The following is a 17,276-nucleotide window of genomic DNA, read 5'->3' as shown; positions in this document are numbered from 1 at the left end:
TGTATTATAAAGAACTGAATACTTACTGGAATCTTGCTTCAGAGCAGAATATGGTCCTCATTGGATGTTTTGTCATTTCCCTTGCTCAGGGTTATAATGGCATCTTAAGATCCAGTCCTAATCCAAGATGCCGTGACGGTATTGTTGAGGAGTTTATTATCCTTACTTCCCAGAAGTCGGAAGGAGGATTCTGTCTGTTCTCATCATCATGGGTGAGATTTGATTCCCTTCTTTGTATCTTTGTGATATAGCACTGTAAATAGGTGTGTGTGTGTGTGTGTGTGTGTGTGTGTGTGTGTGTGTGTGTGTGTGTGTGTGTCAACAGGACCAACTTTATTGTGCTCCTTGAAGACCTTTACGGCTTTACAGCTGCTTTAGCCGCCGTGGTCCAGGGCCTTCTGAAGGAGTATGTGCAGCTGATGTTGGAGGCCATGAAGAGCATCTAAGCAACATTCGACCCCAGCATGACAGTACTCCAAAATATGTGCTGCAGTGATGCAGGTTTTGATACTGAATCCCTCCATGTTCTCCCATGATCTCATTACACAACGGTGGCCTTCCGACTCCGGCTCTGTACTCAGCAATAATGCTCTGCTTGCACCATTCCATAGAGTGACAGTATAGTCAGCAGGGGGAGACAGGAACCACTTTGGAGTGAACCAGTACACCACTTTACTCTATCAAGAAACCATTGCATAACATTCCTGGCAAGTACATCACTGAAGTTTCACACTCTGCTATACATCAGTGCTGGACAGGTGGTCTGAATCTTTTGTCTCACCTTTCTGTTTTCACTGACATTTATATATAATTTACATGTGGTGCTATGGGTTTTAAATAGGATTCATAATGATTTCTTTTTCTGTAAACGGTTCTAACTCAATGTTCATATTTTCATTATTGAATTACATTTCAAATGTAATTTCTACATTTTAGGGTTACTTAAAAGTATCTATAGCTGTCTCCCAGGTCTTTTAGCTGTTTTCCATATATTTTATATGGCCTTGGTATTTCAGCTCATATTCCCTTTTTACCTTCAGATGACTACAGATCTTCAGTCCCAATGTCCTTGCTATAGGTTCTGCTGGATGAGGGAGTCAACTTGACTCCATCTTGCTGTACAGCTTGATGTCATCCCTATAGAAGAGGATGTTATCTCCACTCCTGAATCTGTATCTATACCCACTTTCTATAATATTCTGGCTGAGAGGATTTAGGCCTACACAGAACATCTTTGGGTGCAGTGCATCACCTTGGTATATGCCACATTTTATGGTCACCTGAGCATATATAAAACAGGTGTTGGAAAGCTTCTTCATTTGTGATATATATATATTGAACATTGTGCTCTTATTAAATAAATAAGTTTCTTCTGTCCTTGACCTGTTTGGCATAAGCCCACCCTTTTAGAAAGCACTTTGGGGCACATAAGTCAATACAGTAAAACAAAAGGAATATCCAAATAATAGTTATTAATATAGTTTAAACTCATCATCTTTCTCTCTTAAAAATGGAGGCTGTATGAGGTTGCTCGACCCAAATCTAAACCTAGATTTATACTGAACTCTTTACTGCCCTTGCTCTTTGTTATTTATCTAGAGAGGTCACTTTTGCCACTCTCTTGCTGAAACTGATACTGTTTCAATATAATAATTCACCCCCCCTCCCCCCCAGGTCAACATGATTCACTCATAAATTGGCCTGTTATTGCATGGAAATGCATTTCAGAGCTTGGTTATTTTAAAAATGCCTGGAGAGGCTATTTCATCGAGTCCAGGCCTGTGCAGCAAGTCAGGGTACTGCAAGTTTTCCACTGGGAATTTGTGTACTAATGTTGCCATGTTGCTTGCATCACATTCAATGACACATTCATTGACTTTCCAGTGCAGGACAACAGAGGGCATAGTTTGCAGTGTATTTTATGTTATAGCCAAATGTCATTGTTCATTTGAATAACACATTTATTACCATTTATGGTCTTCATTTAGTAATGGGAATAGTAGGAGCCATGTAGACCCATGTGACATTTCCAAAAAATATTCCAGAATATTGTGGTAATGATCAGAAGAAAAGGAGCATGATGAGTGTTTCAAAACTCGTGTATGAAAGATGCAGTTGTAAGTAAACAGCATTGTACGTATTCAGTAGTAAATAGTCATGACTGATTAATGTACATCAAAATGGAATGTTCTTTAAAAAAAAGCTAAACAACTGTTCTAACTTGTATATATTCAGGAACAAAATTGGCACATCACTGATTTAGACCTGCCTCCTTTTTTATCTTTATTTTATTTTTTTGATTCAACAGTAGAAAAGTAACATAAAAATTTAAACAAAGACAATCAAACTAACATAAATACAATAACTACTTGGACTGCTCTATTCTTTCCTTAAAACACTCCACACTAATGTAGCTAGTTGTACAAACAAGACAACTCTGTGAACTCTGAACAGGTGAGCAATGCAGTAAGCCTCAGTACTGAATATAAACTAAAGGTAAGTGAACTGACTCACAACGCTGACTTATTCCAGTGTGACTAATTCTTTGCAGAGCCCTTAAACCCTTCCGGTTGACACTCCCTCCTGTGGTAGGTATGCGTTACTACTACTACGAACAACAAACAAAACGGAGAAAATCCCCCAGAAGTTACTTGTTGCAGCTAAGAAAGTAACCAATTTACAATATAATAACTGGGGAGAATTGCTTGCCTGTTTTGCACTATGCAAAGTTTAGCACTCTGTTATATGTAAGTCAGCTACCTCAACAGAAATAAAATCAACTGTCAAAAATAACATTCAAGGAAAACTCCAAAGAAAATGAAGATTATCTTTTCTCTGCAGGTTTTCAGCAATAACATGGTTTTATCATTTGTTTTCTCAGAACTCTTGTTCAGATTTTAAAGCCTTAGTTGCTAACATTTACATACTTTTGTTAATTTTAATGGTCCTTGATTTCCCATGGACTTTCTGTTTTGCTTCAGTAACTCCACTGAGAACAGTCAGAAAAAGAAATAAGCCTGACAAGCAGATAGGAATGGGGTTTTTTTAAACCAATGCCTGGTCATAGTCAACAATTGGAAAAAGTCACACTCAGGATTAACCTGCTATTTTATGATGCCTTTCTATAAGGATTCACACATTTATCTGCTGCTGGTCAAGTGACCAATAAAAACAAACAAACAAACATACAAACATACCAGCCTCATTCACAAAGCTTTGATCACATTGGAGGTCTTGCACTGCTGATGGTAGCACAAAATAAAACTGCAGACTAGCATTGAATGTCTGAAGCCACTAATGTCTAACATGTTGGAAACAAAAAGATGAGCACCTCACTGAGCAAGGCAGCAGTCCCTCTCCAGGAAAAAAAAGATTCCAAGCAATTCCTAATGTTTTTGTGGGCAAACTTGGTTTTGAAAATAGGGAAGCTAAGTGTTTGAATTGTATTAATGCCCCTTTTCCTAATTTATCCTAATTTGCATTTTGGTTTGTCAAATGTCATCAGTATAAACCATGCTGTGACTACTCGAAATTTCTGTGACCCTGAACCAGTCTCTGTTTTCTAAAATGCTAATTTAGCCTTTCCTGAGAGAAGGAATACGGAGCTCTTTAAAGCTTAAAGCAGGTAATGCATTTGAAAGGTAAGGCATGAGGATTCCATGTTTTGCTTATCTTCTCTTTTTTTTCATCAACTAATGACCTCTTCCTGCCCCAAGCAATTATCATATCCATCCATTTTAACTGAGGGATGTAATGTTAGAGCGGCCACCAGGGGGCACCACAATACGCCTTCCAGCTGGCCTGATGGGGGCTTCTTCGGGACCTATGCAGGGTGAGACAAAGGAGAGAAGGAATGGGCAGAAAGTGAAGGATCATTAACATGTGCTATAGTGCAGTGGCACAGAGTTTCACAAAGACTGCCTTGAACAGTACCTGTTGAATAAATAAAAACATCTGCTTATCTATTCAACATATATGTAGAAAAAAATGACTGCCTAGTTAAAAGATAAATACTGCATCCATCACAATTTAGCAGTGATCCTAGCTATTTGTTGTAACTCTCTGGGTTAAAACTTTCATGATAAGATTCCTTTATTAATACACATGGGGAAAATTCAGGAATTCATCCAAGAATAATAATAAAAAACATAATTTTAATAGGCACTAGGATTTATGAACAACAAGAGTTAACCACATTTCTTGTGATTCAGTTTAAGAGCATTTAAAAGATGTGACTTTTTTTGTTATCCCCCCCAAGTTAAACTTATAAGAAAGTGACATTTTCAAACATGCACCCTTTTTGAATCACTTTTCCCATTGCCCTTACTTCAAGGGTGGATTTTAAGATGTTTTACATTGCATCTAACCACTAAAAATGTGGCATTTATGCTCTCCGTAGGTGCATATTTTTGGAAATGCTTAACTGGTAGCGTCTTCCACAGACACCTCATTGCCTGTTGGACAGTGTTTGTCTAATAGTGATGGTCTGTTAGCATATGTGGAGGGAATGGTGATGAAAATAACCGCAAGCCTGTCCTGTAAGATAAGGGTCATGACCCTTTACTGTGCATGCCCTCACTTCAGTTCTCAGCCTGTTGCAGTGAAGCCAGATTTAAGCAAAGCTCGCACGGTGATGTAATATAAACAGTACATGAGCCTTCACTAGCCTTGGTGATGGGAAATCAGCTCTCTATCCTCTCTACTTAAGGGACGACAGGGGGGTGGAGGAATATTTTCCAATCTAGATCACTATCCACTATAAGTGCATCACGCATAAACCATTCTCATAAAATGCTGTTTATATCCATTCACCCTGACAAGTTACATTAGTTTTTAACAGGCTGCAGATGCGCAGTATAAGGGTCTTTGTTCCCATGTACAGCTCAGCACAGCCACATGCATTAGGGCACTACATAAGAAATTCTGATTACTCTTTATAAAGTAGGACTTGGTCTAATTATACCCAGGTCTAGGCGCAGAAGACTGCAAGTAGGAATTGTCGAATAGGACTGACAATGTTTCTCAATATGATTCAAGGTGATTATTCCCAAAATGTCCTAAAGTAGCAGGGTTTTAATGAAATAAATTGACACTGCAGTTTCTTTATATGGAACTTGTTAGGCTATAAACACAATAGGCTAATATAGAAATCCTTAAAATACAAAACTGGTCATAGGAGAGTACACTACAAGAGTTCATACTAAACGTGAACTATATGCTAGAATGCTACACGTGGCAAGACAAGTTTATTTAAATAGCGCATTTCATACACAAAAGTAATTCAAAGTGGTGAACCTAAAATAAAGAACATAGAGAGGAATGAGGTAAACAATTTTATCTTAAAGGAATAAATTTAATTGACATATAATTAAAAAAGATAAAAGGAATACATCTTAAGAGAACTTTACAGTAGTTGAAATAAAACTGAAATGTCTGTGTGTGGCTCTGTGTGTAATCACAATTATATAACATCACAATTTATTTTACAACAAAATGTATTCAAATCTTGATCACAAATCATGATCAAGACCTAGTAATTGATGTATATTTGGAATGTAGCATATATAATTTATTTGTCACATGAAGTGCATATGTGTTTTATATGGTGTGTTTGATAGTTAGGATTTGAAGAGAGACAGAAAAGATCAGGATTACCTGCTAAGGTGAACCCTGACTGATGGAGGTTCCTGATCGGAGCCTTGGTGGGAGAGGTTCGGGCAGATGCAGAAGGAGTACCTCCCCTGGACATGGGAGTGAAATCTGATACCGGTCCATCGTACATGCCCCGGGGAACTGCCCTTAACACAGCCAGCTACCGAAGAGGGCCAAGGAGTGGAAGAGGACAAAATGAAATTTCAGCATTTGTAGCTGCTGTAGCAAAGGGCTACAGTAGTTTCCCCCAAAACTGTTATTTAAAAGCAGTTCTCATATTGCTGAAAAAAGCTCAGCATATTGCTGCTAAAACAAGTTCTGATGGCCTGCAAATTAAGCAAAGCAGAAAGAAAATTCTTTGAAGGACAAACATGGCAGTCACACAATAACACTACCATTACTCTTAATCAGACAGGAAGCTTTTCTCTCTGCTTCAGTGAGACAGGAAGCTGCAGAGTTAGGAACTTGCTGAATTACTAACGGTACAGATTTGTTACCACGATCACCACATCTGTACTGCCTCATAGTCAAGGCCTGAGTGTATCTTTTTTCAAATAAGCCAAAAACCATAAGGCATCAAATGAATAAAAAAATAAAGACCTGAGACTTTGATTCAAGTATTGGATTATTGTCCATTATTTATGTACTATGCACTTGAAACATACTGTTACAGCATGAATGAAAATAACTTTGTGGAACACATGGTGGCTGAAATCAAGGCAAGTAACAGAAAGACACTGAACCATGTGCTAACACAAACTGTATATTCACTAAATGACTAAAACACGATACTGCTACTGCAGCCCCAGTAAGGTTTACATTTACATTTACATTTATGGCATTTAGCAGACGCTCTTATCCATGGGGACTTACAAAAGTGCTTTGTCACACTCTTACAACAGCGTCACCAGTTAAGAAATTGTTCCTATTGTTTAGTTACCCTTTGTACTATCTGATCAGTTTATCTTCCACTTCTGAAAAGTGAGAACAGGGCATCCATTATGTACATAAAGGAGCTGCCTTAACGCTCTTCTCTCATAGCTGGGAAATAATACTGTGGTCATACAGAGGTCCGTTGTGTCTCGCAGAGGAGCAGTGAGTTAAACTGACAGCAGTGGAACTTCTAGCATTACGGCCACTGGTTTTAATTACTGCAGCTGACTATATCTCGAAGAAAGATGGTGTAAGTGTGGGCAGCAGGCTTGGTAAAAATCCAATTACAAAACAGAGCTGTGAAGGCAACTGCTTGGTACCACTGTCCTTTTTGAGGCTACATTACTGCCAAAGACATAGCCCTTTTCTTTGAAGCTTCAGCCTTTTTTTAATGTCCAAGCTGGATTAATGAATGCTACTTTATCTTTTCAATCCGTACAATAAAAAAAATACATCTGTTATAAAACGTCAAAGAACTAACTGAAAAACGGTTCCAACTGTAGCTGCAGTTTCCGTACCAGGAATACTTGATCATTTAACTGAGTTCCATTAGCAGCCCCTAACCTGGCCGTAATGTTGTGTCTACATGGACACACAACTTGGAACCCTGTGAGCCAGCCAAGGCACTAGCACCAAAATGGGCCTACCACACAGGAATTAATGACAAACCAGTCCCAGTTAAAACCACAATGTAGCTTTGTCAATTTACTGTGATACAAAGCTGCTGAATACACAATGACACCGATGATAAAAACCTGCCCCAGTCTGGTTTCCTAGATGACCCTAGCAACCTGTGCTGAGGGATCGAATCAAAGGAAGAACCTCTGTCATCACAGAGAAGAACAAACGAATCCCTCCTATTTTGCGTGCTTGGGTCTGTGGCCACTGGTGTGGGCATACCTGTTTCCTGGCTTTGACACGCTTGTATGCGAAATCCGGGAAAGGTGAGCAAGGGATAAAGCGGCCAGAGCCAGAGGTGGCTTGCAGCTTTCCATCCTCCAGGATGATCTTGCCCTGGCAAACGACCAACGTGGGGGCACCACGGAGCTCCATGCCCTCAAACACATTATACTCCGCAGCCTGGGGAGGTGGGGAAAAAAGACAAATCCAATCAGTAAAATGTGGTAAGGAGGCCTACAAGGGCAATGAGTGCCAGTCCACCCTGAGCTTATGTACTTCGCATTGTGTCAGTGAGTCAATGCATTTGTAAATGTAAGGTCACCCAAAGCTCAAGACCATCTGTTTTTTTTCTGACATTGAATGGTTAATTGCTTTTTGTGGAAATCAAGCACAAAAAAGTGATTAGATGGTAAAATAAAGGAACAGGAGCATGCCTACACTTCTACGTTCATTGACACTTACAGCCCTTTCCTGGCCACACCCTTCCTCTTCTTTTAAGTTTAGCATGACTTTAGCAAAGCAGCTGAAAAGGCTAACCAGGCTATGTCATCACTATATTACTACAAACTGGAGGGATGCAATAGCTAATAGAGCAGGTAAGGCAAGGTGCTAGCTCTGCTAAGGTCATGAGTTTGATTCCCAGGGGCCTCACAGAGCATCATAATGTAAAATATATAAGTTGTTCTGTAGGTAATGTGTGATAAATGTCTGATGTTTGGCAGAAAGACCATGCTGAAAGTCTTCCCTCCTAACTAATGTATTCCCCATTCACCACTAGGCTCATGATATGTCTAATTCTTACACCCCTCCTTTTCTCAGTGACTCCTATATTCCACACCATGTAGTCTGAAGGAGAAACCTCCCAGAACTCCAGCCAGAGCAGTATGTCATGAAGCTTACAGTGGTCTACACTGGCAGCAAGACACTTTTGAACAAAGTCAGCCTCTTCAGAAACACGAGTTCGCAGTATTTTCCATTGCTCCTTTGGGACTGACCTCATCTGTGGAATTTACACCTGACACAAATGATGAACAGATGCTGTGAAACATTCACATGCACATACATACTCTCTGCAACACATGTCAGATACATTAGGGGGTAACCCAACAGGACATGCACAACAAATTCATCTAACACTAACTGTATTCTTGAAGTACACACCATTGCAACATATGTGCTGCAAATTGTAACAAAAGATCTCACCAACTTTGAGGTCCTGGAACAAATATGGTCATAGCTGAAATTAAGTAGTGCAATTTCCCCTCAATCTCCAGCCAAATTCTGGTAAATTGAATTTTGGGGACTTTTAAGATATGCTGTATGCATATATTGGGCACAATGCAAAAAGGGGGTCATATTTTGAAGACCATATAACTTAAAAGTGGGCTAAAAAATAATTTAAACACAATATAAAATTTGCCAATAGTGAATATTCCACATTTAAAAACAATACTACTGATTCTTAAAGTAAATTTTTGGGCTCCCATATCAAAGTGTGCTAGGTACCAAAACAGCAAACTGTAAATTTAAAACTAAATATTCATGATAGATTTGCCACTAAGCTGATACAAGTGTAATAAGCACAACATTGTAGTATGAACTGTCTTTAATTACATGGATGTTCTACTACAACTTTGTGGAGCAACATGAGAGTGTATCAGTTACTCTTGAGCAATTTCGCACATGGATCTGTTGGAATATCCTCTGTACATACAGCAAAAAAAAGAACTAAAGTTGCTCTGAAGACAAACAGCAGTCTAATTCTTCTTTATTAATGTACTCATAAAATGCTTGGTGTTTATTTTTTCTGCATTAAGTAGATCTTGGCTCTGAACTTTTTTTTTTTGAGGTCAAAGAGAAAATGGAGGAAAGAAACAGAGAGGAAAGAAGTGAGTGGCTTGGGAATGAGACCATGGCTGCGCTCTAATTAACAGCATGTGAGGAGAAAAGAGAGAAGAAAACAGAGCGACAGCACTTATCCTGGACACCCTTCCCGCCTTTATTAATCTGTTCCACACCATCCATCTATCCTGTTTCTCACAGTTGTTCTCTGGACATAGAAATCCCAGCAGCTGACATTACCCAGCCAGATCCAGGGACGGTAAAAACATTCCACCATCTCTCACCCTCCCTGTTCTTTATCTTTCTCTTTTTTCTTTTTCTCTGTTGCTGTTCCATCTCTCTCCTTCTCACATGTACAAATGCTGACATAAACAAGTTGATCTTTCAAGTAAGTTTTTTTTTAATCCACTTTATCCCTCTTACAATTCTGCTCAAGTTTTTCCCTGTCCAGCTCTCTCTCTCCAATCCTCTTTCCACTACTTCTACATTTTTCACCATGAAAAGGCCATGGAAATTCGAAAGCGCCTATGTCCTGTTATTGTCTGTGAAGTATTTTGCTCACGACACTCTTGTATGGAGACAACAGGAGATGACAAAAAAAAGCAAACCCTGCCAAGGATGATGTCATAGCCAAGTCCTCATGTGTAACTACACAAGCAGTGTGAAGGTTCAGAAAATTCTTGTTTATATCTTTTAAAAGAGAGCATTGTCTGTCCCTCCATTCCCATGTGTGACAAATCCAATGGAGATTCCTTTGCCCTTCTCAATTCCACTGGTACTATTTAACATGTGTGATAGAGCTGGCAGATATTCTTCTAAAATTTCATCCCCTGCCACAAATCTCTTTTTTCTTTGACCAACTTTCAGTGCACAGTTCAAACTGATCGCTATCACTTTTAAAATACAACATAACTGCAGGTGCTCAATAAAATCCTCATAAGACATCATGATGAGGGAAAGAAATCCAACTGGCCTGACAAAGTAAGACTGGAGTGCAGGTTTTTTTATTGGATACCTCCATTTCTCTGCCATTGCAAGCAGTCAGGAGTGCTCTTTATGAGGATGAAGTGTATCCATCACACACTTTAATACCAACCCTCCACGGAGACCTCCATCTCCGCCCAGAGGAACCAGAGGTCAGTGGAAGCATGCCAGGTCTGCTTCACTACTTCTCTCACTCTCTTGCTAGAATGCTCACTGTTTCTTCTGGCTATGTCTGGTCTTTCCTGTCTCTTCCAAAGGCAATTGGCACAGAAAATTGCAATATATCTTGTAGGCATCCTGTTGTCTTACAGAGTTGTGTGTTTTCGCTGTGATGGTTCTGACTACATCTGGATCCCAGATGACCAGGTCACTGTCAGAGCCAATGGCTATCCGGCCCTTGCGTGGGTATAGGTTCAGGATCTTAGCTGCGTTGGTGCTCGTCACAGCCACAAACATGTTCTCATCCATTTTACCGGTAACCTGAGGAAGAAAAGAAAATTTGAAAAGAAAAAATTTTTCCATCATCAACAAAACTGAACATACAAAATCAAGTATGTTGAAAATTGTAATGTTTCATGCACTTCTGTACTGCAGTTGCAAATTATTCCTAGAGAACAGTGACTCATAAAAAAAAACCAAAAAAAAAAACCATTAACATACAATTAAACAATAACTGCTAAACTACTATCTTTTCACTGTTTCTCACTAGCAATTTATAACTGTCCATTAATGTAAGGGTTTCTACTCTAGTGGTATTATTTCGAAAGCATATGCTCTGTGTAACGTGTGTGGCCCGAGTGCCAAAGGGTGAGGGGCAGGACGCACAGGCTCCAGCGACGTAGACGAACATTTATTGTTTCCATAAAGACAATGGCACTCACATATAACACAAGAAATGAACATGAACACGAAACCTTTAACACGGAACAAAAACGATAAACATGAATACATGTAACAATGACGAGTGGAACGTACAACGACAACGCTAACATCACCAGTGACCAAGGACACTGCACACACTGATGCAGGTTTAAATACACATAGACAAAACGAGATACAGGTATGTGCAGGCGTGGCCACAAACAAAGATCCTCCCACTGCACGTGGCGGGCCAAACCATGTGACTCGCGGGAGGCGAGCGTTCCGTGACACTCTAGCTGCAAAAGGCTTCAAACTCTCATTCTCTCTCTCTCACACAACCACTCCCCTCACACACAATGTGCATCTAACCAGATGACATAATTCCAACTGTGTGAAAAAAAAGCACAGAGTTGGGATTAGAAAAAGCACAGAGCACAGGGCTTCCAAGAAAACGTAAAAAAAGAGACACCCATACAAATCCCCTTTCAAGATGAATATGGCTCACACATTCCCGTTACCGCAATGTTTTGTTAAATAAATGAACAAACAAACAGATAGAGCTGGAGCAAAACTAGTCACAAAGTGGTGTTAGTATTAACAGAACAGAAGAGTGATAGTTGTAGTTAAAAATCCGCATAAGGGCCTCACCACAGCTTTGTCCCAGATGAGAGACATTCTCTCCTCTACTCCATTCACTCCTTCAGGGATCTGGGTGAAATCATCCTTCCCAATGGCCTTCTGAGCCACGCTGAATGTGCAATGGGCACTGCCGGTCACATTCAGATCACCACTGGGCAGAGGCGACAGAGCAGATATTTTTTTAACACCCTGAGATCAAAACTATGCTCAAACTAGACTCTTGGTGACATTCAGCACTGCAGTATTCCATCGTCATGCTATATAAGGCATATGTTCTCTCCCAAATTCTCAGCATTCCTATGAGCTAGGCTGGAATTTGAGCATTGCTGGCAGGGAATGGGTTAAAAACTAAGGATATAATTGACCACTATTGTAGCTATGACAGTGGCCTTCCTGAAACACAGGAAAACCACTTTAAAAGCCACTGTACATCCAAGCCTCTGTATTATTTTTGGCTTTAACCATGGGACTTTCCAAGTACATTCAGTATGAGAAGCAGTGCATTTCTCCTATACCCACACTGGCAATGATCTTGCCCCTGTGCAGCTGCACATAAGGTAGCAGCGGTATTTTCTCTTGTAGCTGTGATCTATGCTCTATTGGAGACTTGGCAAAAAGTCAGACTGCTATGCTTTGATTAAAAGGCTCATCTAGAGAACAGACAAAATCAAGAGCTGAAGGTTTATTTCTCAGTCCCTTTTTAATTACATCTAACTTGACTTTTCTGTTTGAATTCTGGATAGCACACATTACATAATGATGTTCTTACAGTGGATATGTCTTGACATAACTAATGACATGCACATATAACATGGTGAAAACCTAGCAAACTTGCTTAAAGTCAATCAAAATGATTGTATTTATATCTGGTAAAATCATTTGTTTGAAATAATGTCATTCGACATAATCATGTGATGCAATATTAGTGTTTTGATTGGTTGCTTCATGAAACATGTTGAGATGGATGCAACTTTTGCAGCTGAGTTTCTTGCAAGTTGCTGGCTACTTTACATTTTGCGACTCATGTGAAATTTAGTTTCATGTACTTGGCTGATTCCTTTCACCTGGCCAATAGAGTGTTCAGGTAGTCCGGAGTGGTGGGGTCTGGACTGAGAGGTGGGGAAGTCACATAAGAGGCAGCCTTGGCCCAATTCTTGCTCCAGTAGTGAGTCCCGTCTGTACCCAGGCTAGCTGTGATTGGCTCACCAAACACCACATTACCTGTGAATGAAGTCCAAAAGCAAATTAGCATGTCTAGCTGTCTTGGCTTAGAAAATATTGACATTGGCATGCAATGCTGAGTGTTTTGTCAAACAAATGTATCTGGTGAGTAACAAAGTTTCACACAAATGTAAACACACAAGGAACCTCTTAGTGGAAGGCTAATCAAGATAGCAGATTTTCAGCTGCAGTTACAGTGTCTGGTGAAGCACACGGCTGGTTAGGCTAATGGTCTGGCTTGCAAATCAGGTCTCCACTGACAAATTTGTCTGAGTCTGAGATTTGGGTACAACATATGGTGGTGAAAAAGGTGTCACTATATCAATCACTCATCCACTGCTTCTACTTTGAGCATATATATCATTCTACCATCCAGACTGAATCAGCTTAAGCTCATAAACCCCTCATGAATGGCAGATGGGTTTCTGAAGCTAGCTGGATGATACATCGCATCATTGTTGATGGATTCCTCTGAAAAAGGTCTTTCTCTTTTCCGTCTATAACTGCCTGGTAAATCTTCATCACAGCTGGAGAGCTTAAATAAATGTATAGCTTCATGCTAGGATATAATGTAGTTTTTCCAACCTTTAAGCAAAGCACAGGGTTGCAGTTTTAAAAAACATATAGACATCCACATTGCTGCAGGATTTTTTTGTGGTTTGTCATCTACTTTAACACACCCTTATGCACAGTCACTGTGCATATGACCTGGTTTTGCAACACTCTGCCTTTGGGCATGTTTTAGAGCTTTGGAGGTGGACCGCAGCTTAGTGCTGACAACAGCAGTGGTGCATGTTGTGTATTTATCCAAGTAGTTATGCCAAGTGTTCTTGCCTTGACTTTAGTGCAACACTTTATCAGTCTATTTTTATTTGCTCCTTAAAGCAGAAGTAATGAACATTTAGTTTACTTTGATTATGCAGTGCATTACACTCTAGATATAGTTCTAGAAATCATGGCAGCCACTACTGTTAGACAGATTGCTATTATTAAAGACAAGCTTGTGTCCCTAGTCTGATAAGGCCTTGCATCAGTATGCACCTCAAAGAAATGTATAATGTCTATCACAGAGGGCTAAACTTGGAACATCGGTGGCTATATACTAATATGCCTACATGGTGATGTTTATGGTACCTTTTTTTCTGGCCTGTGAAATGATGTCAGCTGCGCTTTTGCTCATTACACGGGTCACATAGAGGGGACAGTTGGTCTGGCTGGCAATGGTAACGGCCCGGAACACCGCTTCAGCTTCCAACTACACACACGCGCACACACACACACACACACACACGCACACATATATATGTTCAGATTTTCTTGGTGTCATGTAGGAAATGGAGTGAATTAGGCAAACATTCTTATAGCTGGCTATTTATATCTTGCACAGCAAACAACAAACATAGTTACATACAAATATGTTCTCTTAATTATAGTAATCCACCTATAATTTAGACAGTCGATCTCTGCATTTGATGTGGCCCGTTTAATGGGATCTCATCATTTGGTATGTGTAACTCTTCACACAAGACCTTAAACCAAGCGTAATGGGCCGCACTGTGCCATAATGGCTAGACGTTATTTTGAGTCTGTGCATGCTGCTACATGTATTCCAAACATTTACCTCTTCTGGTCGGCTGAGAACGTGCCCCTCTGGTCCAGTGATGCCCATGCCCAGCATGCGGGCCTGCTCCTGTAGGTACAGTCAGTCCGTTTTATAGAGCACAGGAACACACGTGACTATTCACAGTGGAGCCTAGAGCTGAGGACCTTCACCTCTGCACATACACAATATATACCCAGGGGCTCAGTACCCAAACAGACCCCGAATCAGTGCTACAGACTTGTGTGGAACCATAGACACACCCTGGTCTCTTCATTTACTGTAAACTTCCTTGTCATTTAGATGCTTTCTTTATTATGTGTGTGTTCATTATGCAGTACATGGCACATTAAAGCACCACAAGTTTAAGCCCTTTTTCAGAGTCTTTTGAAATCGTGGGGCTGTGCGATGTGAATGCAATTGTGTGACAACATTTTTTGCTCTGGCTGTGTATTCCAGCACATTACATGTGAAAGAAAAATGAATGAAAAAAAGACTAAGTTAAAGAAAACCCCATTAGCTTAAATTTGAGGTTAACACTACAACATTAAGTATGTTGAGTCCTGTTGGAAAACTGATTGATACATTGTTAAAGGTCCAGTGCATACTGATGATCTTAGGAATAGCAAAAGATCTGTCTGAACCCAGAACACTAGAATAGTGGATAACAAAAGGAATACTTTCAGTTATGAGGACCAACTGTTGCACATATCAAGAACACATAAGTGGTCTTAAGGTCTTAAGTGGACATAAGGTCGTATAGACAGAAGTGGTGAAGATCATTTCAACTACACTTTTAGTCCAGTAGTATTTAATGGTAATTAAACCCTTTCATGCCATTTGGGGTAAAAAGGAATACTAGGCAACCTTCACCTGGCATGAATAAGACCATTCAGTCAATGTCCAGACATGAATAAGACCATTCAGTCAATGTCCAGTCAATGTTCAGACATGAATAAGACCATTCAGTCAATGTCCAGACATGAATAAGACCATTCAGTCAATGTCCAGTCAATGTTCAGACATGAACAAGACCATTCAGTCAATGTCCAGACATGAATAAGACCACCCAGTTAATGGCCAGTCAATGTCCAGACATGAATATGTCCATTCAGTCAATGGCCAGTCAATGTTCAGACATGAATAATTCTATCCATTCAATGTCCAGACATGAATAAGACCATTCAGTCAATGTCCAGACATGAATAAGACCATTCAGTCAATGTCCAGTCAATGTCCAGACATGAATAAGACCACCCAGTCAATGTCCACACATGAATAACACCATCCGGTTAATGTCCAGTCAATGTCCAGACATGAATAAGACCACCCAGTTAATGGCCAGTCAATGTTCAGACATGAATATGACCATTCAGTCAATGTCCAGACATGGTTCAGACATGAATAATTCCATCCATTCAATGTCCAGACATGAATAAGACCATTCAGTCAATGTCCAGACATGTTCTAGACATGAATAAGACCATCCAGTGAATGTCCAGACACGAATAAGACCAACACCAATAGATTAATTTACACCACCAAAAACCCTGAGTCCATAAGCTATACAAGAAGACTTCCCTGAAATATCCTGGCCTCACCTACAGACAAAACATATATTAAAAAATTCAGACGTTTAGGACATTTTTCCTCTTATCAACAACAGATACGGTCTTATAGACAGAAGAGGTGAAGATAATTTCAACTACACTTTTAATCCAGTAGTATTTAATGGTAATTAAACCCTTCCATGCCATTTGGGGTAAAAAGGAATGGTAGGCAACCTTAACTTGGCATAAATAACACCATTCAGTCAATGCCCAGATATGAATAAGACCATTCAGTCAATGTCCAGTCAAAGTTCAGACATGAATAAGACCATTCAGTCAATGTCCAGACATGAATAAGACCACCCAGTTAATGGCCAGTCAATGTTCAGACATGAATATGACCATTCAGCCAATGTCCAGACATGGTCCAGACATGAATAATTCCATCCATTCAATGTCCAGACATGAATAAGACCATTCAGTCAATGTTTAGACATGTTCCAGACATGAATAAGACCATCCAGTGAATGTCCAGACATGAATAAGACCAACGCCAATAGATTAATTTACACCAACCAATTTACACCACCCTGAGTCCATAAGCTATACAAGAAGACTTCCCTGAAATATCCTGGGCTCACCCACAGACAAAACATATATTAAAAAGTTCAGATATTTAGGACATTTTTCCTCTCATCAACAACAGAGTCAAGGAAAAAACAGAAAGCAAAAATAAATTTATGGTTACTATGCTGGCATCTGAATAAAGGACCAAAGAAAAATATTTCAAGCAACTTCTCAAAAGCACACTTCCTCTACTTTATTTGAAGTGTGAATCTTTTTCTTTTGTCTAGCTATGAAATATAGGACAGGCTTGACTGAGTGCTAAAGTATGACATTTGTGTTGGTGAGTATGTGCACTCGTCTGCCCATACCTCAGCAATAATCTCTCCATTTTCTGCGTGGACCTGCACAATGCCTCCAAGTTCTCCGAGGAAAGTGAAGATCTCATAGAGCTGGATGAAAAAAAAAAAAAAAACTTAAGACCCTTCCCTTTCTTGGCCTCCCTTATAGATACACACCTTCCCACGCAA

General features: G+C 39.8%; 1 protein-coding gene across 2 annotated transcripts in view; it reads right to left on the bottom strand.

The window, feature by feature from the left end:
* Positions 1-2,258: 2,258 nt before the first annotated feature.
* The window catches only part of dpysl3 (dihydropyrimidinase like 3), a 28,580-nt gene continuing 13,562 nt past the window's right edge, over positions 2,259-17,276 (bottom strand). For both annotated transcript variants that reach the window (XM_027010998.2, XM_027010997.2), the window contains exons 6-14: positions 17,118-17,198; positions 14,654-14,722; positions 14,167-14,287; positions 12,876-13,032; positions 11,821-11,962; positions 10,621-10,791; positions 7,486-7,665; positions 5,656-5,812; positions 2,259-3,823 (exon numbers count right to left, since the gene is read on the bottom strand). In XM_027010998.2, the coding sequence (XP_026866799.2) occupies positions 3,738-3,823; positions 5,656-5,812; positions 7,486-7,665; positions 10,621-10,791; positions 11,821-11,962; positions 12,876-13,032; positions 14,167-14,287; positions 14,654-14,722; positions 17,118-17,198 (1,164 nt within the window). In that variant the 3' untranslated portion in view covers positions 2,259-3,737. The remainder of the gene's footprint in view (positions 3,824-5,655; positions 5,813-7,485; positions 7,666-10,620; positions 10,792-11,820; positions 11,963-12,875; positions 13,033-14,166; positions 14,288-14,653; positions 14,723-17,117; positions 17,199-17,276) is intronic.

The sequence above is a fragment of the Electrophorus electricus genome, chromosome 6, assembly GCF_013358815.1.
Source record: "Electrophorus electricus isolate fEleEle1 chromosome 6, fEleEle1.pri, whole genome shotgun sequence".
NCBI lineage: Eukaryota > Metazoa > Chordata > Actinopteri > Gymnotiformes > Gymnotidae > Electrophorus > Electrophorus electricus.
This window is presented reverse-complemented; position numbering and strand designations above follow the sequence as displayed.